General features: G+C 31.5%; 1 protein-coding gene across 1 annotated transcript; it reads right to left on the minus strand.

Moving 5' to 3' along the window:
• Nucleotides 1–4,057: 4,057 nt before the first annotated feature.
• LOC140441965 (3'-5' ssDNA/RNA exonuclease TatD) lies at nt 4,058–24,654 on the minus strand. Its single transcript, XM_072532985.1, has 7 exons — nt 24,361–24,654; nt 23,625–23,723; nt 20,418–20,578; nt 16,482–16,665; nt 14,505–14,667; nt 10,185–10,446; nt 4,058–6,986 (listed from the first exon to the last, which is right to left on the minus strand). The coding sequence occupies exons 1-6, from the start codon at nt 24,509–24,511 to the stop codon at nt 10,287–10,289; spliced, it is 918 nt and encodes a 305-aa protein (XP_072389086.1). The 5' UTR covers nt 24,512–24,654; the 3' UTR covers nt 4,058–6,986; nt 10,185–10,286.
• Between the last annotated feature and the right edge of the window lie 535 nt (nt 24,655–25,189).

Below are 25,189 nucleotides of genomic sequence, written 5' to 3' on the forward strand. Positions count from 1 at the left end.
CTTTGGGATTATCTAAAAATTTTATAAAACGAAAGCTGATAACCTAAACGTCCTGAAATCAGCGCCTATATGCCAAATTTAGAAGAAGAGGTCTAAAGTTGGGGTCAAATAAAAGTAGTTTGTTTGGTTTTTGATGCAGCAAACCAAATATGGTTTTTGATTAAATTATTGTCTTATGTATGTTAGAATTTTATTAAGAAAAACAATCATAACCTATATTTTTATTAATTTGCAATTAGTATGACGATCACACTTATATTTGATCCATAATTTAAAATGCCTTGGAATTGTGGAATACTCAGTGAATCTTGATTTTTAGATGAAACGATGGAACCAATAAGTTGCGAACGCTAATTAAGATAAGGCTTCGTTGCGCAGATTTTAAAAGAACCTATTTTAGCGTTAATCGTAAAGTAAATCATGGCGATGAAACATTTTTGGCAGTAATACTATCTAAATTATATAATGGAAGATAACATTACATAATAGCAGTAACTAGTTTTTTCTGGACAGTTTAAAAACTAGTTACTATACAATAAAGAATGTTCCCGGTATCTTCTCGAATCCATAAAGTCCTGGTAAAGGATGGTGTTGCAACTAAAAAAGTAGGTTTCCTAAAGAAATTTAATGGCAAATTTACGGACACCAAAGAGGAAAGTCTTAGAGAACTGATAAACACACTTTCCGGGCTCAACAATTCTGGATGATGCACATAGGCAAACCAACATAGACCAAAGGCTGACTAGGCCAAGGTCTACAGATTGGGAAATATCCGCAGCAATCACAAGACCAAACAGAATTAGATAAGTCTCTAGGGTCAGATGGCATATATCCAATAATGTTGCATATGGGATGAGCGGTATTGATATTACACCTATGCAAGCTTCTCAAAGCCATTTTAGCATGGGCGGTCGTACCGGAAATATGGCAAAAGGTTAAAGTCATATACTTGTCTAAGGTAGGTAAAGTATCAGACCTAACAACAAAGTCATATAGACCGATAAGCCTATGCCTATCGTAATAGTATATTGTTAGATTTACAATTTTAAATGTCAGCTACACGTTCGAAATAAATTTTCAATATAATTTTTATCAATTCGACATCTTTTGATCTGATCTGAGTGTCCTATCGGCAAAAGTCAAAAACGTTTTAAAGGTGAAGAGTTCAGATTTTTTATACAATTTTTGCATTTTGCTGCAATTCAAGTTAGTTTCTATAAAAGTGTTAAATAATCATTTCGCGATTTTTGCCATTTTTTATGATTCTCATGAGATCCTTAAAATTTATCACTTCCATTGCCGGTCACTATGGAATTTCTTTTGTTTAAGCCTAATCTTTAAAATTTATGGCATGGAATTTTGGTTTTGATTTTTGGTAACAAATGTGAGACATTTGAAATATGCCTAAAAAACGCTGAATTTAAACTTTCACATTAAAAACGATTGCACTTCACGGAAAATACTTCCACAAAGACGGTATTGGGTGAAATTTGTAGATGAAGTTGTGTAGTTTAGAAAAACGTGCTGGTGTAATCGAAAAGAATAAGTTTTAAATGCTTTAGATCGTTTGTAACGTACATATTTCAAATGTATTTGTTGCCAAAAATCAAAACCGAAATTTCATGCCATAGATTTTGAAGATTGGGCTTTAAAAATGAAAATTCCATAGTGACTGGTTAATGGAAAAGTGATAAATTTTAATGATCTCATGAGAATCGTAAAAAATGACAAAAATCGCGCAACGCTTATTTATTTAACACTTGCCTATACGCATTGCGCATAGAGTATGTTTCAATTGTAGTGGCGGAAATTTATAGGAACAGTAAAGCCTCACCAAACAAAGCAGTGGCGTTCCAAAAACTACTTATGACTTAAATCAAATTATTAAAGATAGGTACACACAATTTATTAAACAATGATATTAGATTATATTTTTGGCAATAGTGTACTACATATTATTATAATATATCACATACATATATTGTCTGTATGTGAAACCATAGATACGTATTACAAATTACAGAGAATAAATATTAATTACAAAGATTGTTTTAACTTTAAAACCTTTATTATTTGTATTATTACTCACTTAAACGTCACAAAGTTAAATAGAAGAATATACAAAATGATTGTAATAAAGTAAAAAAATAATACATACATACAGGGCAGTTTGGAAAACTTATACTCACATAGGTTACATAGGTACATCGTAATGTTAAATTATATTATTCACTTTCATAATCAGATGCACTGTCGTAGTCACTAGAATCATTTAAATCAATCCTTAAGTCTTCAGTAATTACATCTATGCGACGTTCACTTTCCAAATACTTATCTTCAACTTTGACAACATGTTCACATACTTTCTTCCAGTTATCTACAGTTACTCTAGCAAATTTCTGTTCCACGTACACTTCTACGTCTTCTAACTTAAATTAAACGTTTTGTTTTGCAACTTAATTTTTTATTTGTGCCCAAACCATTTCTATAGGGTTCAAGTCTGGATGATATGGCGGAAGTTTTAATGAAACATGTCCACATTCTTGCAGTACTTTGTCAAATTTATATTGAATATAATCTTGTTTATGTCGTTTGATGATTTCATACAATTGCGGTGGTTTTAACATTGACGTTACAAATGGTAAATTTTTTTCTGTCAACCAAGATATCATATCCTTTTTATTAGAATTACTGGTGGGTGCTTTATTAATTTGTACATTATGATATGACGCATTATCAGTAACAACAACAGATCCAACAGGCAAATTGGGGATTAACTTTTCTTTCATAAATTTTTCATAATTTTCTGAATTCATATTATCATGATAATCTCTTGTCTTAAAAATCTCCTGACTTAAAATTCAAAAAGGCATTCTGTATGAAACCCATCTCCCCACCACCATGTACGATAACCAACCTATTTCCTTTTGAACAATCCTTTGCTACTCATCTGTCCAGCTATTTGTATATAGGTTTCATCAACGTATACAATTGACTTACCTTCGCTTCTGTAATATTTAATTTTGTACAAATATTTAATGCGTAGAGCACGAATATCATTCCGTTCAATTAGTAAACGTCGATTATCTTTCGTTTTCTTCCATTTAAATTCCAAATCTTTCACAATGTTGTAGAGAGAACTCATACTTCCAGTCCACTCGTACACCTCTTCAAGCCTTTTCTGCAAAAGCTTCAACGATACACGACAACGTTCAGTCTCATGAAAACGATGAATGGTATTTCTAATGAACGGTTTGTCATACTCCCTCAAGTCTGTCACGGTTGCTTTCCTTTTAGCAAGTGTTGTAGCTGAAAATTTTACTGTATTATTTGACTCTGCGTTTGTTAACATACCCGCTTGTTGAATGATCCTTTCCACTGTACGTAAAGATACTCCAGTAGCTTCACTCACACGTTGTTTAATACTGGTTCGATTATCTTCAAGAAATAGTATTTGCATATATTTAAATACATTGTAAACTATTCCTTTGGACTCTGGTGTCAATCTGATCTGTTTACTCGTACTACACTTAACCATCTCAATTCTACAAAATAGTTCTAATACGCGTGGTAGCACCTTTCTTGTTGAGACTCGACAACATAATGAGACTAAATTACGAACTCGTTTGAAATCCAGTGACTAGAAATTCTCGGAAATAATTCTTATCCGTTCTTTGTATGTCCTTAACGAGTCGTTAAGGAATAATTAATAATGACTATAATTACGGTTTTAAGGTAACTGATACTAAATTAGAAATGAACTTTTACCAAACTTTATAGAGTATCAATTATTAAAGATGGTATTATAACAAACAAAAAGTTTGGTATCTATAAAACAATCTGTGTACAATCGAACTCCATTTATTATTTAAGTGAGTAATAATTTTGTAATTATTGCGATTTCAAATAATTTAATTTGTTTAATATTGCAAAGCCACTGCATGGGTCTGATCATAGATATTCTATTGTCTGCGCGATTAACTATGTCGTGGAAGGGCTCGCCACTCGATTTGAAATAAACTGTATTTAGCAAGAAAATCAATTACAAAAAATACAATTTGACACAAAATATCTTTATTTAAAATCTTCCATATTGTGTTGTTTAGAAAAATATTAAAACTACTTTATTATAACGTCGTTTTTATTAAAAACTAAATTTCATTGCGTAAGATACTAAACTCAGTAATTATTACCAAGTCAGATCTTAAATTACCCAAGCGACTTATTAACCTAAGGCAAGTTTTTGAGGAATAATACAGCAAGAATGTAGCGTCTTTCTACTAAAATTGGTTTACATTTTAGTGCTCACAAATAGGTGTGCACTGTACAAGTTGGTATTATAATGAACAAAATATAACAATTAATGTCGAGTTTAATAACACAAAACTATCAGCAATTTAAAGTTCATGCAGTGGGAAAATTTTTAAAAATCGTAAAAATGTCACAGTGACGTCGATCTACGAACGAAACAATGCTATCAGGCATTGCTAAAAACATGCAGTTCTCTTTAGTGCGTTATCGTAGCGAGACAGAGATGAACTAGTTTTTGCATTAGTGAGCTTTAATATTTTTATTTAAACTGTTTAATAAATTAGGACCACTTTTTGTATGGGCGACCTCTTGAACATTATTCTGCGGTATTTTATGAAAGTGATTATGTAAGAAATCTCATGGGAATATTTTTCTCAAGGAATTCGAGGTTTTCGTCTCGTATAAACATATTTTGCTGAATTTAAAACCAAAATCCTATTATTTTTGCATCTACATTGATTTGTTATTTATTTATTTGTCCAATGTAAATACTTTACATTTTTACACAGCAATTCTTATCGTCAGTGAAGACGGGAAGTCGTAAATTTTTATTACACCTTTCAATGTGAGATAAAATAAAAACGCGATTATAGAGAAATATAATATGTCATGTTTATTGGAAATACTCGATATCATTAGCATGTGCAAATCCTACCCTGTCGCCTAATTTCCTATGAAATTAAAATGGTGCATGTTTTTAGGGTCCATTTATTTTTTCGGGCATGCGTATTTACGAGGTTCACAAGGTTTTGAAACATTTCTACCATCCGTGCTTAATGCAACTACCAAATATGTGAAACTTTCTACAGTCCCAATATCGTCATCGTAATTCAACTGATGTCATCGGCATATGCGGCAATCTGTATTGATTTATTTGTTAGGAGATTAGCTCTGTCTATATTCAACTGTCTTATCACATATTCGAGGGTCAGGTTGAATAGTGTCGCTGCCAACCCATCTCCTTGCTTTAATCCTTTGACTATTGAAAAGTTCTCAGAGAGCTCATTTTTTATTCTGACAGATGATTTTCAGGAGTCCATTGTTGCTTTTACTAGTCGGACGTATTTTTGGATGATGTTAAAGCCATGCAATATTTGATATAACGTGCCTATTAATTGAGTCGTAGACCTTTTTAAAATCTACGAATATCTTGTGGACGTCAATGTCGTATTCCCACGATTTGTTTAGAATTTGGTTCACTGTGAATAGCTGGTCAGTTGTAGATCTTCCTTGTCGAAAACCGTTTTGGTATTCCTCAACAATCTTTTCAGTTAATTGTTGGATTCGTTTGTTTAGTATGTAAGAAAGAACTTTGTAAGCTGTGAACCTTGTTATTCTTTTGTTCTATATTTTCGATATCTCCCTTAATGTGTTCTTGCGTCCCTAAAAGAGATTGGACATACGTTTTCCAGACTGATTTTGTTTCTTTTGGATCGCTAGTTGTATTATTAATACGCTGAATTGGTTCAGGTCATATATCAAAAGAAAAACAACACAAAACTGTATTGAGAATATATGGTTTGGTCGTAACCATATAAACTATAATACAAGGCACCAAATTCACACAATAATGGTAGTATATATGTTACATTTTGTATTATAGATGCCAAAATCTTGAATTACGTGCAAAACTAATGAGTAAATTGATCATGTTGTTTTTTAAAGTTCGGTATTACACTGTTTGCATGCTCAAGGCAACAGGTAGTGAAAGCCATAGTAATTGTGCTTGGCCATAGTAATTCTATATGGTAATAGTAATTCCCAGCCTCTTTTAGTCGGTCAAAATTTAACCAAAGTATGGGATCAGTGAACCGAGTATATCAAGGGTTGATAAAGTCTGGTTTAGCTAGATCTTTGATTTTCTGAATAGACATTTATTTTACAGAGGTTTTACACAAATTTTTAGTTGCCTTGCTAGTCTAGTTATCGGTCTATAAACTGTGTTAGATAGATGTATTGAATAATTTGCGACAATGCGAGATGATTAGGCTGTATGTTTATCTGTTGGAGTTTCAACCCTGCATATCAAACGCGTGCGGCATTTTATGTCATGTTATTAGCAACCGATCATTGTAATTATCATTAATTGTTACATTTTGTCTTTAAAGGTATTTAAATATCTTTTATGAAAATACATTTTTTGAGCTCAATTGCTTTTAAACATTAATTTATAATTTTCAAATGCACATAACATAATACCTTAAAGTATATCTAGGGTTGACATTTTCATTGCTGCTTTTACATAAAGTTGTAGTCAATCAAAAGGAACGATAATTTTGATATATTTTTTATTAACTACGATTTTATTCAAATATTTCATCTAGACTTTCATAAAAATTCAACAGTTTCAATTTCCTACAATATAGGAAATGTTTATTTTGAGTTCCTTAAAACTTTATCAGTTCATAAAATATATAATTATTTAGTCTGCCGATCCTAGATATATAAGCAAGCAACAAAGTGTAAAAAATACACATAAAATTGCACAAAAAATACAATATTATTAATCTAATATAATAAAAATATATCTCTGTATAAATATATCCTTAAAATAGCAAGAAAAATATATAATGGCAACAATTCATTTTATCAACATTAACAACTAGTCAGCCTTATTCCAGTCAAATTTTGTAGTACACATTTATGAAAATTTGGTTGTACGTTTTGTTGACGACCTGAAATAAATAAAATTTATATTATTAATCTTTAAAATACCTAATTGTTTTTAACTTCATACAGCAGATTAACCGAAAAATCTATAGAATTACATTTTTAACTCTGATGACAACCGTGCAACAATAACAATTATACAAAGTATAGTATAGTTTCCAAATTGTAGGCACTAAATTACAAAAAATGGTAATTAGCGGTTAGTGTGATTCTTGGTCTTCATGCACTTGGACTCATATGCACCTTTCTCGTGCGTGTGCCACACCAGTAACAGACCTTGGTCACGTTACTCCCCACGTTGGGCGCCAAATGTAGCAAAACGGTCAGAGCTCTTGTTAACGACAACGGACAACGGTTCGATTTTGAAACCGTTCCGTTAGCGTTAGTGTCTTTAAGGTTTGTATGAATGTTTGTTCACGCACCTGCAACCAATCCGTTGGTTAACTTGTCACCGTCTACGTATGCAGTCCCCCTCAGCAAGACGTCCGTCGGACCGGTGCAGTGAACCACTTTAGTTTATGCAAATGTGTTGACGGCGTTGGACGAACATCCGTTGTCTCAATAAATTTTTCTTTGTTGTGAATAAAATATAAATTTAGATATGGAGATTTTAATAAGTGCGGTCGAAAATCGACCTGTATTGTGGGATAAAATCTCGGAACGTTATAAAAATAAGTGGAGTCATTATCGGACACGGAAAAAAACGACATAGTTTTGGCTTTCTAACAAAATAGAATGTATCCATATTTTTCTTTTACGCTTCTTCCGTTTCTTCTGCATTTTTTTATATAAATAATACGCTAGTATAATTTTTTGCTTTGACGACAACATGATATAACATGTATTGCGTGCTCTTGTTACTTTAAAACTGACGATATTTCTGAGATTCCATACTGACAACGGACGCATATCCCTTGAAATTTATGAACCGTCGACACGGATACCCGTTTAGCATCGGACCGTTATCCGTTGAAAAAAACGTTCGTTAACAAGAGCCCTCACAGGGGTCTACTATGCCGAATTATTAGACCGATTCGACGCCGAATTTCAGAAAAAACGACCCAATTTAGCGAAGAAAAAAGTGCTCTTCCACCCTGACAACGGACCCGCCCATACCTCCGCCGTCGCCATGGCGAAATTGGTCGAATTGAGCTACGAACTGTTGCCCCATCCACCATATTTTCTAGATTTAGCCCCGTGTGACTTTATTTTCTTTCCAAACTTAAAAAAGGCACTCGCCGGGCAGAAATTTAAGTCCCAATGTTATGGCATTAAGCTCTAAATCACAGTGAATTTTAAAATTAAAGTTTAAACTTATTAACAGAGGATAGAAAGTATTAAGAGAAAAAAATCTATAGAATACAGTAGACCCCTAGTTATAAAGTAGACTTACATAAAGCGCTCGATAGTATCGAACTATCCGCACTTCTAAAGGCACTGGAAGAGTAACGAATTGCTCATAGGTACTCCAACATTATAGAAAATATATAGCAATGTTACAACTATAACTTCCCACGGTCCTACCAGTAAGATACATATCAGGAACACGAACACTCACTTATGGATAGATCATTGTTAGGCATAACATTGGAAGATAGCGTGGGTGGAATATAGGGATAACACAGCTAAAATTAAATGGACGCGGGAAAGATACATTATTAGAGTAAAAGATACTGGATGAACCAAAAAAATCTTGGTGTGGAGACCAAGAGCGGATAGACCAAACCTGGAAAGACTATAAACGAGATGGATTAACAACTGGATTGCAACAACGTACGATAGATCTGAATTGAAGTTTTTAGATTAAGCCTATGTTCAGCCGCGGACGATTATTGGCTGACGATGATGTTACTATATGAAATCAGTATCAAAGATAAATGCTTGATTTGTTCACTATTGTGATAAAAAATTAAAGGAGTATACGAGAGGAAGATAGGACAAAGATATTCAAATAACCTATTACACAGACCCAGTTGGGATTTTTTTATTTGAAACAAATTACAATAGATGGTAAATACTTTTTAACATTTTTTACGTTGTAGCCGACATAGTTTTTATACATGATGACGTAAGAGAGGCAAAGTAGACTGTTTACTGAGTATGAACTTCAATAAAGCCAAATTCATAGCCAAATACAAATAGATGCGAAAACCAAAGTTATACCAATCAACAGAGGAGTTCGCCAGGGAGATGTTATCTCACCAAAGCTATTTACACTTGGACTGGAAGACGTGTTCAAAGACATTAACTGGGTAGATAAAGGAATAAATGTTAATGGAAGAAAACTGAGTCATTTGATATACGCTGATGACATTGTAATACTCGCTACAAGTTTCGAAGAACTACAGATCATGATTTATTTCAAGTTTCGGAAAAAGTAGGTCTTAAGATGAACTTCTACATGAATACATCTACCTGGGACAGACAGATAATGAAAGTTAACAAAGAAAATCAAACTGGCGAAATTACCAGAAGAATAAGGTTAGCATCGGCAGAATTTGGAAAACTGAGTTGGATCTTGAAAAGCACTAAAATAGAAGAATATTTGAAAACCAGAATTTACGATCAGTGTATTCTCCCTATACTCACGTATGGTTCACAGACTTGGGCACTTACCAAGTCTAATATGGATAAAATAGTAAAAGCACAAAGAGCGATGGAAAGATCAATGCTCGGTGTGAGACCATCGAGTTAGAATCTATGGAGAGGGCATCACGTGACTAAAAACGACCTCACTTCGGCCATATTATTATGATCGTTTTGACAGATCGTGTATGATTGTTTACGTTTCAACCCTGAGAAGATCTATGCTTTGAACTGTAAAAACGAAACACAGAAAAGAGCAGTAGGGCAAAGAAAAACTTGAGAAAGTCTCTAAGAGTTACAGTAATACCAATGATGATAATGATAATGGGTATACATTTGCAAAAAAACGCTAAAAATATATTAACTATAAAGTGAATTTTTTTAAGTCACTTCAAAACGAAACAGTAGAAATGGATATTTAATTTATAAGACACCGTTAATTTCGGTTAGATTAACAATTATTTATTTTTAGTCGCTACTATCCATTTGCTTTATGAAAGGAATTTTAAATATACTTTAGTAAATATATTCGGCTTAACCTATTTTGTATTAAATTTTGTTAAAATTTAAACAGCACCTAACGTCTAAGCACACATATTGTCTTCATATCAACTTACTTGCAAAAATGTCATTCCAATAAAAAGAACTTTGAAATAGGGCTGAATATAAAATTTCCAGCACAACATAAATAAAGTTTATATTGGCTTTCGTTGAGGCGGTTACGATAGACCAAACAATTTCATTGAATTAAATGAAGTCGCTAGAGCAACCTCTTCGGGTTTCTTTTTCATAAAAGCTGCTATCATTTCGACAATTGCCGGAAGTGAACAAGGTTCGTTTCGTTGAAAAGTGCAGTAGCGGTGGAGGAACATCATCGATCTGTAACAAATTATTAGTTCTACTTTATTTTCAAAAAAAAAAACAGTAAGTCAACTTAACAAACAAAAATCTTGCTTTTAAGAAGATTATCTGTATTTATCACCTTTGTTAGTATTAAAAACGGTGAGACTTTCAAAATAAGTACAAGCCCCTTCCCATATCAGTTGGCCCACCTATGGAATTTGCAGTTTAAGTCGATTACCATAAACAAATTATACTCTGCATGATTTTATACATACAAGAGGAAACCTACAAGATATATCTTTCGAGGACAGAGAAACAAGTATAGAAATTACAAAGGAAGAAATATTGTATGCACTAATGAACACCAAAAACGGAAAAATCCCGGGGCCAGATCAACTGCCTATTGATATCCTTAAAATAATAGAAAATGAGTACATGGATGTCCTCTTAAAGCTCTTTAATGAAATTTATCAGTCAGGTGACATACCCAATGAATGGTTGACTTTAACATTTATTTGTCTCGCAAAAAAGAAAAATGCTAGAGAATGCACAGACCACCGCACCATAAGCCTGATGTCTCACACACTTAAAATGTTTTTAGGAGAGACCCACAAATTAGGATTTGGAACTTACAAAGTAAGTTTTATAGTTGAAAAAATTAGTAAGAATTGTTTTTAATAAATTTCATTTTATTTTAAACTAAGAAAAAGCCATTTTTAACATTACAACAAAAGAAAAATGGGCCAACAAAAATTGCGACTCAGTCGCAATGGGCTTCAGTACAATGGAGTGATGAGTCCAGATTTGAAGTGTGTGTTAGAGACAGTAGGTCACGTCATTCGCAGTAAAAATGAAGCTTTCCATCCCGGCTGTCTGAAGAGAAAAGTCAAATTTCCCGCATCTGTCATGATCTGGGGCAGCATGTCGTCTAAAAGTGTGGGAAAGTTACATTTTATCGATATGATTGTAAACACGCATAAATATTTAAATATTTTAGAAGAATCTCTTTAACCGATTTTGGAACACCATATAACATCAGAGGAAGATTTTGTGTTCCAACAGGACGGCGCAGGTTGTCACCTCAAAAAAAAGTTTAAAATGTATTAAAGACCATGGCATACCACTTCTGGAATGGTAAAACTTGGTAAAAACTATGCCTCGAAGAATTGTGGATGTCATTAAAAATAAAGGGGATGCAACTCAGTGGTAAACTTTCACATTTTTTTTTGTTAATATTACAGACATATTCTATGCGTTTTTTAAAATTTATTATTATTCTGTTTAATCAATAGTTTTCATTATGTTATAAAATATTTTCTATAATTCAAAGGAAATTCAAAAAACGCTGCGCTTTTAATTTTGTTCTCTAAAATTTAATTTTCTTATCAATTTAACGTTGGGCCAACTGATATAGGAAGGGGATCGTATTACCTAACCGTGAACTTAACCTATTCACAAAGAAACAGCTTAAATTAATATTCACTTTTATAAACAAGCCATTTTTCCAAGTTGGAAAAGAAAACAAAATAACCTGCACCAAATTTGGCATATAAGATACATAAGGATGAAATTAAGTTCCCATTGATTCTACCGCGGTTTGTCATAGTACTCCATGACTTGTGAATAACTACAAAGTGGGAAATAAGCAGCTGATATAACGTTATACGATACTATTGTTGCGGTTCATATACAGAAAGTTTACCAAATTGTGCTCTTGTGCTATATATATTTAGCTTTCGATACATCAACGCGATAGCAAACCTTTTTGGTGAAATCGTAAACTCATATATAAATAAATACATACATATATATATATATATATATATATATATATATATATATATATATATATATATATATATAACGAAAAACGGTTAAGAATTAATTTCGATACAGAGCAACACCATTCCCTTATTACGTATTTTGGACATTTGGACTCCTCAGAGAGAACTTGTGGTATTATGGTAAATTCAAGAAAATGAGTACGACCGTCAATTTCAATATCAAAAAAGTAACACAAGGATACTTGTGTGAGTATTACCGGTCAACTGCATACAACATTTTTTTTTAATACCAAAAATGTAATTTAAAATTAATTCAACTACATTTAAAGAGTTTTTATACTCGGTTCGCTATCTCCAGTCCGAACTGTCTAGTGAATTTAGTAATTATTTTTTTGCGAAGTTAGTTACTTTTTGACAGACTCGAAGTGGCTGGAAATTACTATACAACCAAAAACACGTACTTATAGCCAATATTAATAGTAAACAAACTAAATATTATATAAAATAGAACTTTACAAATTACCGACAATCAATATTTATTTGTTTGCACCATATATAATAAATAGTTATGTTAAATTATAACAACTAAAATATATATTTTAAATATATACTACCCAAAATGTTATGGGTTTAGTATACACTTCCACTATTTAGAATAATTCTTCTTTTTTTAAAGAAAGAAGTCTGCAATAGTAGGATACTTGAGCTATTAATACTGAGAAGTAGGAATTGTTGTGTTGTAGGTTTCCGACAATGAATCTGTCAAAATATGCCCGAGCTAAGCGAATGGAGTATACCCATGTATTTAGTGGCTTCAAATATGTAAATCCAGATAGCACTGATGATGGAATAGTCATTCCAAAAACGTTCTGTGATGTAGCTCTATATAGTTTTTATGTTAATATACTTTTTATAAAGGAAATTTTTTTTAAATAAATTTTTTTTTTAAACCTTTAATGTTTCATTTCAGATCCGCCTATGCCCTGAGCTACCATGACCATGAGGATCCGTCTAATTTAATTAGTTTTATCGTTATTTTGAATGAAATCATGGTTTCGCATCAGTTATCTGTGCCAATAGGGCCACACGCTTACCTAAGATCTATAAAAATATTTGCAGTCCAAGAATTTGCTGATAACTATGTATAGTAATTGTTTCACGTCATCTCAGTATTGTTACTATTTTTCATTAATTATATTAAATATAATTATGTAAACAATATAAAAATAACTATGAAAACAAACTTTGTTATGAAATACAAAACAGTGAAGGTCAGGTTCATTTTATATAGAGCAAATGCCTTAATATCTAAAAATAAATATGAATGTGGATATACTTGAAACGTCTGTGAATGTAAACATAATATCATAGCTAATAATAACTTTTTCAAATTCTGAAGTGATTTATAAAAATTATATAACCAAAAATGTAAATTCGGTGGAAATGACGTCTTAAAAAGGCATTTTTATCATTTTTAATAAAAATAAATGCTTGGAATTATGACTAAAAGTTGTAAAATTCTTTGTACGCATGTTTATTTAATTAATTCCACTCTTCATTAGTAAGTTGAACTGAATCTGTATTTGAGCTCGTCGTACCGCAAAGGGTACCTCCCATAAGAAAGGCTAAATGTTCTCACTCCCAGAATGCAAATATTTTATTTTTTTTTATGTTCTATATGATTAAAAAATAAGATTCAGTGCAATTTTAGCCCCCACCCCACTCGCTACCCCCAAAAATTAAATTTTTCGTATTTATTTTTTTTTTTTTGAGGTAGAATGCAATCAATTTAAAAATTTCAGAAAATTCGCACGCTATTTTTTACGCTAAACACAAAACTCTATTTTTTATAGACCCATGGGTTGAGTGTACATAACCTGAAAATGCTTTTTTTTAAAGCTCATAACTCTTTGTTGGAGGTGGCTGCAGGTCCAATTTATTTCAGATTTTTCCGTATGGTGCGCCATCTTCAAAAATCCGAAAACTGTTTTTTTGGGGGTTTGGAAGATATGCTCCATTTTACAGGCTTCAAAATAGATCGAATCAAGGTTTTTTATAGGTTATATATATTTTAAATTAAATGAGGTGTTTAGGACATTCAAAAATTGGGAAAAACTCCTTTAACCCCCCCCCCCCCAACCAAGTTTTTCGCGGTTTTTAGTGGTTTTGGCGGGGTTAAATATATTTTTAACTTTTTATATAATTCAAAAATAAGACTTACCGCAACTTGTCTGTTTTTATAGACCCCTATAATTTGTCTTATCAAAAATAGAAAAAAACAAGATAGTGATTAATTAAAAAAACTCTCACCTCTCCGTTAAGCTGTCTTTAACATGGTCTGGCAATTTCGAAGCACGTGTATTAGGATACATAAAAGGTGAATCTGTTTCAACTACTAGTCGATCTAAAGGCAAAGAACCAGATTCTAAGAGCTTTCGTACCCCAACATCTGATTTGTCTTTACATAGGTAGCCTAGAATAAAAATAAAGATTAATTTAGAGATATTAACTGATGGCGATTTCGATAATGTTGAAACTTTCAGTGAACAATCATGACGTTTGTGTTCTGCAAATTATGGTGTTCTGCTAAAGCAATTTCTTTTATTTGCTTCATGATTAAAAACTATTCGCACATGAACTGATGTGACCTTGATCTCTCTAATTTATTAATTCTGTGTTGAAAATTAATAAATTTAAAATTTAACACAAATAACAGGAGGATAGCAAGTATGTGTTTAAGATAATGATGTTTATCGTTAAAACAGGCGAAAAGAAAAAAACTGATGCATTAACTGAAATTGTTAAGGAATATGGGAGTTTGGTGGTAATCAGATGGAAATAACAGCTTTCGTGAAAAAAGTGAATCACTAAATCAGAGTCACCCCTAAATACCTCACGAATTTCTTTGGAACCACTCTCTTTCCTGCACATTCATATGTTATCCCGTCCCTTTTCCTTGGTCCCTTGAAAATTATAGCCTCGGTTTTACCCGCAGTCAGTAGCTCATGAATTTTCATCCATTACTCGACTTGGTTGCATGTACGCTGTGCACCAAAGATAAGGTCCTCCCCGTCCCGCGCCACTACCAGCATAGCGTGGTCGTCCGAAAATGCGAAAGGGGTTACACCCTCTCCGTATTCTTGGCTCACAACCCCGTCATATGCCAAGTTCAACAGCGTGGGTCCTAGGACCGACCCTGCGCCACTACAGCCGTCACGTCAACCACTACTCCTATTTCTACCACAAGTTCCTCTCTGACAAATAGTCGGAGACTCATCAAGTACTTATCAAGTACCTCGGACACCTCTCTCGTAGAGCCTTCATTACCTCTTTCCCTTTTAAAGTGTTGAACGCATTCTGGATGTCAAATAACAGTAGAATTGCCCACCTCTGGGAAACCCCCACCCCGCGTAACTCCCGGAAGACTTCCATCAGCGCATCCACCGTGCTCCTTTTCTTTCTGAAACCGTACTGCATGGGTGACAGCCCGCCTGACTCTTCAATCAATGTGTCTATTCGCCCTCTTAGGAGCCTCTCGTACAATTTACCTATGCACGAGCCTCGAGATCTTCCAATTTGCCGGAAATCGCTGAGTTTCAAGCAGTACATTCAAGTGGTCCAAAAGCCACGTCGGTTCCATACTGCCAATGCGTTTCACCGCTTCTGGTGGTATTCCATCGAGTCCCGGAGCCTTTCGTGTCTTTAGGGCACTCAACGCTTCGTTGAGTTCGTCTACGGTAAAAGGTACAGCTCGCTCAGCTTCGGCGTCCCACTGCACTCCATGCCAATTGCCGGGTGGAAATAGCTCTCGGGTAACCTCAAGCTTCCTGTCCAGTAGCATCTCATACAGAGGGTACAGCTTGAACTGGTTCATTACATTTTGTATCCCTGACCCCAAACGTCCTCATCCAACTTGTCACACTGATCTTCCTGTTCAGTTCCTTCTTTCGCGCATTGTATACCATATCCATTCTGCTAGCTTCGGTTACTTCTCCTCTACCTCTTGCCCTCGTAGCCTGTCTTCTGATGGCAATGCATTCCTTCCTCTTATTGGCGATCTCTTTGCACCACCAATAATGCGGAAATAAAACCTGATAAACCACCTTTCCGCTCAAGCACCTGAAATATTCTGAACACTGTGGGACGCGTACAGTTCAATTCTTCTACACAAATCTAAATAACGTTTTGAAATCTGATTTACGGTTATACTGGAAGATAATTGGTCCGATCGCAATTATCAGCTATATATTATCTCTACATATTTATAATCTAATAGATAATAATCACCTGTTAATCCTATGTAAAACCCTTTATCTAGATACGCTAGGGCTTGCTCTAAAGTACCAGTAAAGCAATGTATCACAACTGGAGGTAGTTTGGCGCTAAATTCGTCTAAAACTTTCAATAAATCATCGTGAGCATCTCGTTCGTGAACAAATACAGGTTTGTTTATTTCGATAGCTAATTCAATCTGAAAGAAACAAAATATAAAGTTCGGTACACTTTTAGCTGCATTTATTTGGATTTCGCTACAAATTAAATGTCATATTTATGATAAAACACTGGCTGACCCGACAGACGTTTTCCTGTTAGACCAATGAATATAATAATTAAAAAAAGATCACTTAAAATGTTCAAAATGCTCGCCATTCACCTCCTGAAAATGTGCAAAGTCACTATTTAAAATATTTCGTTTCAAATCCTGCAAACATGTTAATGGCCTAATGTAAACACGTGATTTTAGATAACTCCAAAGAAAGAATCTAGCGGATTAAGATACGGAGAACGAAAAGGCGGCTCTGTAAATCGCATTAAAAAAAATTCTAACCCGTCGATAATAGTGGGGATGCGCTTCATCTTGCTGGCTCAAAAATTTTGTGATAACTGGTCATTCTGTTGAAGTGCAGGAATAATTTGGTTATTTAGTAAATCTAAATACTTCTCACCAGTCAGTTTTCGTGTATGAAAAATTGGTCTATAAGCCTATGTTGGACAATTTTCATCCAAAAATTTTTGGATGCTGTTCTAACACGATCATCATAACCGATCATTATTATTTCAATACGCCATCTTCTTCACTTAAATGAACCATTTTTATTCTACAACTTAGTCCTGTGAGTTCGTTTGTCAACAGTTAGATATTAGATAGTACTTGGTTTGACAGTTATTGTGAACGAAAGTTTTGTTTGAATTAATTACAGTTTTTCTGAAATGAGAGATATAAACTTAGTTATAGGCAAGAATAACAACATAACAATAATGGATACATTTTTCTTCATTTTTTTAATTAGGTGAATGTCAAGGGAATGCTGCGAAGGCAGCAAGACGTTATGCAGATGTGTAATATAATAAGAAATTTACCAGACAATAGAAAAACCAGCAAATGATAATGCTATTTTAGACTATATTGATGAGCACCCAGAAACATGCATGATGGTGATATGAAATGGTTGAGGAATAGTTACTTCACTCCTTCCATGTAACAGCAGTTTAAGAATTACTTCCACAAGGCCATCTCAAGGACCGTTTTTAGAAGAAAATAGACGGGACTTAAACTTTGTAAAGAATGTTTTATTCACCGACAAAGCAAACAGTACAAGAAATAGAGTCACTAATCATCACAATACTTATGTCTGCGCCGACGTAAATCCTAATAGTATAAAAGTGCCTCACCATCTGAGTAATGTTAAAGTAAACGTTTGGGTAGGAATTGTCAATAATTATTTAGTAGCCCCAGTATTTCTTCCCAATAATTTAAACGAAGAAAGCTATCATTTTTACAAAACGATCTGTCTCTCTGCTTGGAAGATGTACCGTTAGCGATCAGACAAAGTAAGTGGTTTCTAAGGTTAAGGTTGGCGCTCGAACCCATCATAGAGATAAGATTAGGACATTTTTATTTCAACAATATCCAATACGTTAGGTAATAGGACGTGCGCCCGATGCACCAATTGAATAGGCACCGCAAGGTCCAGATCTTAACCCAATGGATTTTTGTTTTTGGGGATTTATCAAAGATTATGTTTATTCCTTAGAAATAACTAGTGCAAAACAATTCAGGAACCGAATTTTAGAAGCTGCTAATGCATTTCAACAGACACATTTGATTTTTCAAAATATTCAGTAAATACATATTAATCATTGAAAAATAGAGTGCAGGAAGTCATGTATGCAGAAGGGAGAGTTCATTTTGAACACTCTTTAAATTAAATTAATATTTTTTCTTTTCCTAAATGAAAAGTTAAACATTGCATTTTAAAAATCTATTTTAATGATTTTACAAACAAATCATAACAGACAAAAAGGTTGTAAAAAGGCATTTCATTTTATTGTAGTCCCGTTTTGAATCCAATATTATACTACAAAAAATTGAGGGAGGGTAGATTCGAAGAACCACTCTAAACTCTAGAAAAATTGGAAAAAAATATTTTCGCTACTTCGGTTTTACTATACTTCAGTGTACTTCTGCATATGGATAAGTTAGGCTAAATCGACTTATTTTCATCCCCAAAAATCATGGTATAATTTATGACCAATCTTTTACGCCACCTTGTATAAAAAACCTATAAATTGATTCGACTTTTTAGGGAATGTGATGCATTACTCTCATCTATGCACGCTATGTATTAATGAAAATAACTGAATGTCATTGTTTTCAGAGCTTAATATTCAGACTATAATTTTATATTCAATAAACTGAAAAAATGGTAAATAAATTCACTGAATATAAAGTAGATTTTAATTATTAATAATTTCCTGTATATTTGTGGAGGTATTATGTTTGCAATGTGATCTCTTTAGTAACTATTGATGAAATGTCATGAGTCATGCTATGTTTTTATGATAAATAGGTAATTTATACTCATATTTAACAGATATCATGATGTATTAATTACAATGACAGTATAATTAATTTTGATAAAATAAATACACATAGATAATGTTTCTTTAACTTTTTATCAAATTAAAATAAAATCTATCCCAATAAAGAGCTTATTTTGACAAGTATTACATTTAACAATTGAAAGTAGAGAAAGAAAAAAAAAGAATTAATAACAGCAAAAAAGATAAAAAAAAACAAAAATAAAAAATAGAATCCCATAAATAGAAAAGGAAGGAGAAACAAAATAATATTATTTACAAACAGATATGAGAAAAAATACACATAAGTAGATAAGTATGAGAAAAGGAAAATAAAAGAAGATATAAGGTAAGTGGGATAAAGAGAAAAATAATACAAAGTGAAGAAGATATATCAACATAATACATATTACCAAATGATAAAAACAAAATAACTGAAGAATATAAATCCTGTAATACAATTAAAACCTTGAATTACAATAACAAAAGAGGAAATAAAGACTTCAAAGAGTAATAAAATATAAAAAGGATTTTTTAGAAAAACTGAAAAATAACAGAGAGAAAACCAAGAAAGTAAAACATAAATAACATCTGTGAATATATTTTTTGTAGAATAGGCAGTAAGTATATATCTTAGAATGGATTAGCGATGACGACAATCAAAATGAAAAAAAAAACATAAGTAGCGATATTTAAGAATATTCAGAAACCAAAGTATATTGAACCATGCAAAATATTGGAACATACTCAACAGACTCCATAAATAATGTCGTAGAACAAAAGAATGAATGAGAAATTGGGAGCATGCCTTAAAGTTCATTCGTTTAGCAAATTCCCATCTGACAACAAACGCACGTGTTGATATTCACTGTCTCATTCCTCAAGAGGCTTTTAAATATAATTTATTGCCTTAAGCCAGACAGATTCTCATGTTACAGATCCAAACTTGCCAGCATGTTTAAATTCAAATTGTATCGTGTTGATTTTTAAGTTAATTATATTGTGTTATATTTATGTTATACTTATTGTTAAGTTATTTACTGGTCGTGTCATTTTTTAGAGTTTAGTTTAATTGTGATTTAATAATTAAATTTCAAGAAATTCTCACACTAATAGTTTCAAAAGTAAATATTTTAAAAAATCATATGATACACATCAGTATGACCCTGTTTGGCTTTCACGTGCTTCTGTTGGCAATTGGGAATATGTAAAATGAATGTAGTTTAGTAGTTTAACTTGTGTATGAGTGAGTGTGTGTGTTTTTTTGTGATCTTGGTTTGGACCAATGTGTCAGCTTAAAATTTTATTAAAATTAACATTTTCATAGTTTTAAATGTAACTTGAAAACTATTATATACATACATGTTTTCTGAACACTAGTTTTTGATCTTCTGGATCTGAGAAATTTCTGTTGTAGTCTAATCCACATTCTCCTACGGCTACACATTCTGCATTACTAGCTATTAGCCTCAATTCATCCCAAGATTCATCTGTATATGATTTGGCATCATGTGGGTGTATCCCTTAAAATCGTCATTATTAATGGACAATGTTAATCATTAATAATTAGTGATTAAAACACTAACATATGTAGACTCTTTTATTAAAAGATTAGCTTTCTGAACCATTTAGTTTCTTTATTAAGACAATACATGTTAAGATTAGAATATATCGCAAGCCATGTTAAAATGAAAAACAATATAATACATAATTCTAAATTACAAAAATTTAAACATATACTATGTTTTACTATTTAAATGGGAATAAGCCACAATTAAAGGTTAAAATAAGTTTATTGACGTTTCAATTTCCACTTCAGTAATACAAACATTAGTAAATCAAACTTTTTTAGGAGGGAGTTTTTTTTTGTTTGTATTTTGAGAACAATTTCTGAAGTGGAAATTGAAACATCAATAAACTTACTTTAACCTTTAATTGTGACTTATTCCCATTTAAATAGTAATTACTTTAAAATGCCACAAGAAAAGAGCTTCAGAACAATAATATGTTTTATATAAAATTACATAAAATAAAATTAAATAAAATTTAAAAAATTATATAAAATTTTATAAAAGTAAATAAAATAAAATAAAATATGAAAATGAAAGTTTACAATCCTTTATAAAAGGTATATAATTTAAAATCCCTTTCGGGATTTACATCACAGAACGTTTTAGGACTAAAAAGTCCATCATCAGTGTTTTGTTACTTAGAGCACATGTGTTAACCCACTAAATACCTTGGTAAAAACCCTTTAAATGGTACAAAATTCAATATGTCTTACATTTTATTTAAAATTATGTTGTGATGTTTGAATATTTCTCAGACAACCTAAAATTATAAATAATTTAAAAAAAAATTAAAAAGTTTTAAGAAATAAAAAAATACAAAGAATTATAAAAGATTTTATAGTCTACAAATTCTCTTGGGTTTATTGGACATATCAAAACCTTACTGGACAGTTTATTTTTATTGGACATTTCATTGGTTTATTGGAAATATTGGTTTATCAACAACTGAATTGACCAGATTGAATTGATTGGCCACATTCAATTTTACTAATCAGGACATACAGCCACGTGTGACTGCAGCTCTCTCTCCAGAAGCCACAACTTCTAGAACACACAAGCAGCCCATCGAAGCAATAAGTAACACTTATTAACTGTTAAGCTTTGGCAGGGTTAATTATTGTTTTTTTATTCATTTAAATAAATATGTTTGGTTAAAATTTGTCTTATTTGCTATCAACTGAGAACTCAGGTTCAATCCCTAGTTTAAGACAAGACGAACTCACCCTTGAGATACTGAGCTAGGCAAGGTATAGACGATAAGCTCCCATGGTTGATTGAGGTATTATTTTTACAATAGTACATATTTCAATTCTCTTTGGTAGTCTTATCGTTACACATTGGCACAAAAATTTTTAAAAAATTATAAAAATTATAAAAATTAAATAAAATCAAATCAAATTAAATCTAATTATATAAAATTAAATACACTAAAATTAAATAAAATTAAGTAAAATAAATAAAAAATTAAATAAAGCTACGTAAAATTAAATATAATTAAATAAAATTGTATAAACTTAAATAACATTATAAAAAAACTATAACTATAACTATAAAAATTATAAATTATTTTAAAAATAAATATATAGATAATTATGTAGATAACATTGAAAATGTATAGGATAAATAAATTGTATAATTATAATTATTTTTGTATTTTTGTATAATATGTAATTATATTTATTATCCGACAAGCGAGAGCTGGCGGGTTGCGCATAGAACAAATTGAAAAGTGGAAGGGATTGCTCATTTCTATTGCTGTCTGCTAGGAGTTCACATCGTGGGATTTTCTGACAGTGTTGTCAAGTATTTACATTTTTATTTGGAGTGGCTATATTATAAACTATTATTTATATGTATTTATTAAAATGGCAAGTGTATTAAAAGGCAAATCTTTGGTATCTCAAGCACGAGAAATAATTTTCAATGTTTTTAAGTGTACAATCGAAGAAGCTAATGCAAATAAAGTCTTAGTTGATTTAAAAAAGATACAAGAATGTGTAGCTCATTTAACTGGTAATTATAATACTCATTTTCAAAATAAATTGAGCTTTAAATAATTTAATTTAAGTTAAGTTACAATCAATAAATAAATAAAAAATTACAGTGCATTAGATTACCAGTAAATGTGAAACACATGTGAAATAGAAATGACATAAAAATTGAAATGTGTTTCTCCAATATGTTTATTTACTATAGATATGCTGGACACTTTAATATTTCGATACCTTGCATTTTTCATAAATGGGAAACAAAATATGATATTGTAAGCAATGATATCACAAGATAAAAGGCCGATAATACTTGAGTTTATCGTCTGGCTTAGAAAAACAAACAAAGAACGCGTGTTCTGTGTTGTGTTTAGTTTAGTAAGCATTAAGACATAATTTGTATCTGTCCGTGATACATACAAAAATACCTTCCCTTTGAGAATTAATTACGTTTTACGAAAATTAATATTACAGTTTTTTCTACGTTTTATTCAATATGATTATTATTTTTATTTTGTTTTCGTGGTAAATAAGTTTATCACACACGCATCCACATAACCACGGAACATATTATCTACAAACGTAATTTTCAGATCCCAACTAAATTTTTGATACAGCAACTACGCATTTGTGACACCCGTGATTAAGTACCTCTCCTATCTCTCTTAGAATAAGTCCGTTTCTATTTTCGCGCAGCTCACCCGCCAGCTCTCGCTTGTCGCATTGTAACAAGTTTTGAAAATTAGTAAAATCATCAAAAAAAAAATTTTTAATTTTAAAAAACTTAAATGTGTACTGTTATTATGAAAAATAATAATAATTCAGTAATAAGCAGACATAAAATTTCATTAACTATCATATAGCAATGACATATTTTAAACATATTTTTTGGCACATAATTTTTAATGTTTTTTCTTAACAAATGTAAGATTTCTTAATATTTCCAATAAACAAAACCAGAAAATATGCCCATGATATATAAAATTTTATAAATTATCAAATCAAAATACCTGCTGTAGAGTATAAAGTATCTGGATATATTCTAGTTAATCTTAAGGCTTCCTTGCTGGCTTTTACTGATGTCCCTGTTACCATAATTTTTCTAACTCCTGAAATACATAAAAATTTAAAAGGAATATATTCCTAACTACATTATTTTATATTAAAGTTAAATCAAGTTGAATCTGTAGACTGCGGAATTATAAAAAAATATTAAAAAGCCTGATAGTGGAATAGTACTAAAGATAAGAATATACAATGACAATTTTTTGGAGTTACCAAAATGATTTACAAAAACAGACCAATATTTTTTAAGACTGCAATAAAAATTGTTATAATCCCAAAAACTACTTCAAGAGGATTCCAAGTTTGCTACCAAGCAGAGTTTTTAATCACACAGAATAATAAAAAAAATGTGAATTAATAAAACTCCCAATAGAGTTCATACCAAGATGGCATAAAATAAATATTAATAACTTTCTCAATATTATTTCATAAAGGGTTAACTAATAATATAAAGTTCAAGTAGTTAAACCACTCTTTGTTGCTAAGGGATCCTGAAAATACTAGTGATAAGAACATACGACGAATATAATTGCTTCTAATTGTTGATTTAAGAAACTGCCTGTTTTTAATTGAATTGATTAATTTAGTTCAATTGGTAAATTCTGAAAGTTTGTCATAACTGATTGTAATTTATAAAACAATATTAAGCTATTACGTCTCTAAACTAATTTTATTACTTACCCGAATCTTTAGCCCTTTGTATAACAGAATCTAAATCTCTGCCATACTTTTTATTAGTTAAATTAGCACCAATATCAATAAGAATATAATTTTCATAGTATTTCTCCATATCCAATAATTCTGAATCTTGGTTTTCTACTTGAGCTGCCATCTTATATAATTATTTTTAAGAATGATTAATTGATTTAAAATTAGTAAACACAATAAATAAATATGTTCTAATTATAAAAATTAAGCAGTAAAAACATTTGGACCCAATCCCACTTCCAGTGTTCGTGTCAAAAATTGTCAAAAATCAAATTCATGATAACAACAGAACGCTCTGAAGTTTGTAACGTTTTCAAAGATTCCCATAGGCGTAGGTAGCTGATAAGACTTTGAAATAAATTTATTCTGAAACTGTTTCTTTGTACTGCCATCTCAATTTTTTTAAATATCCTTTTGGAAATATGATTCTAAACCACAAACCTAAAGATTAACCAATATACACCACAAAAACTGTCTAATTATTATTTAAGAATAAAATCGTATAAGTAAAAATTATTATTTTTTTAATAAAAGATTAACTCACTTTAAACTTTTAAAACACTCTCACAAAATTGCATGTGGAATACCATGAGGAATATGTATTTCAAACATTTTTTACATGTTTGCCCCCTTATTTCTTTCAACTAGTTGACAACACACGCACTAAAAGTTAAAAAATCGGCTTCAAATATTTTCTTCAAGCTATGAAACTCCAATCACAGTATAGACGTGTGCTCCAATGTTCACCCAATTATTGCTAGCTTCGCATCAGAGTCCACAGAACACGTATGAATTTTGTCAA

The sequence above is a fragment of the Diabrotica undecimpunctata genome, chromosome 5 (assembly GCF_040954645.1).
Source record: "Diabrotica undecimpunctata isolate CICGRU chromosome 5, icDiaUnde3, whole genome shotgun sequence".
In the NCBI taxonomy this organism is placed as follows: Eukaryota; Metazoa; Arthropoda; class Insecta; order Coleoptera; family Chrysomelidae; genus Diabrotica; species Diabrotica undecimpunctata.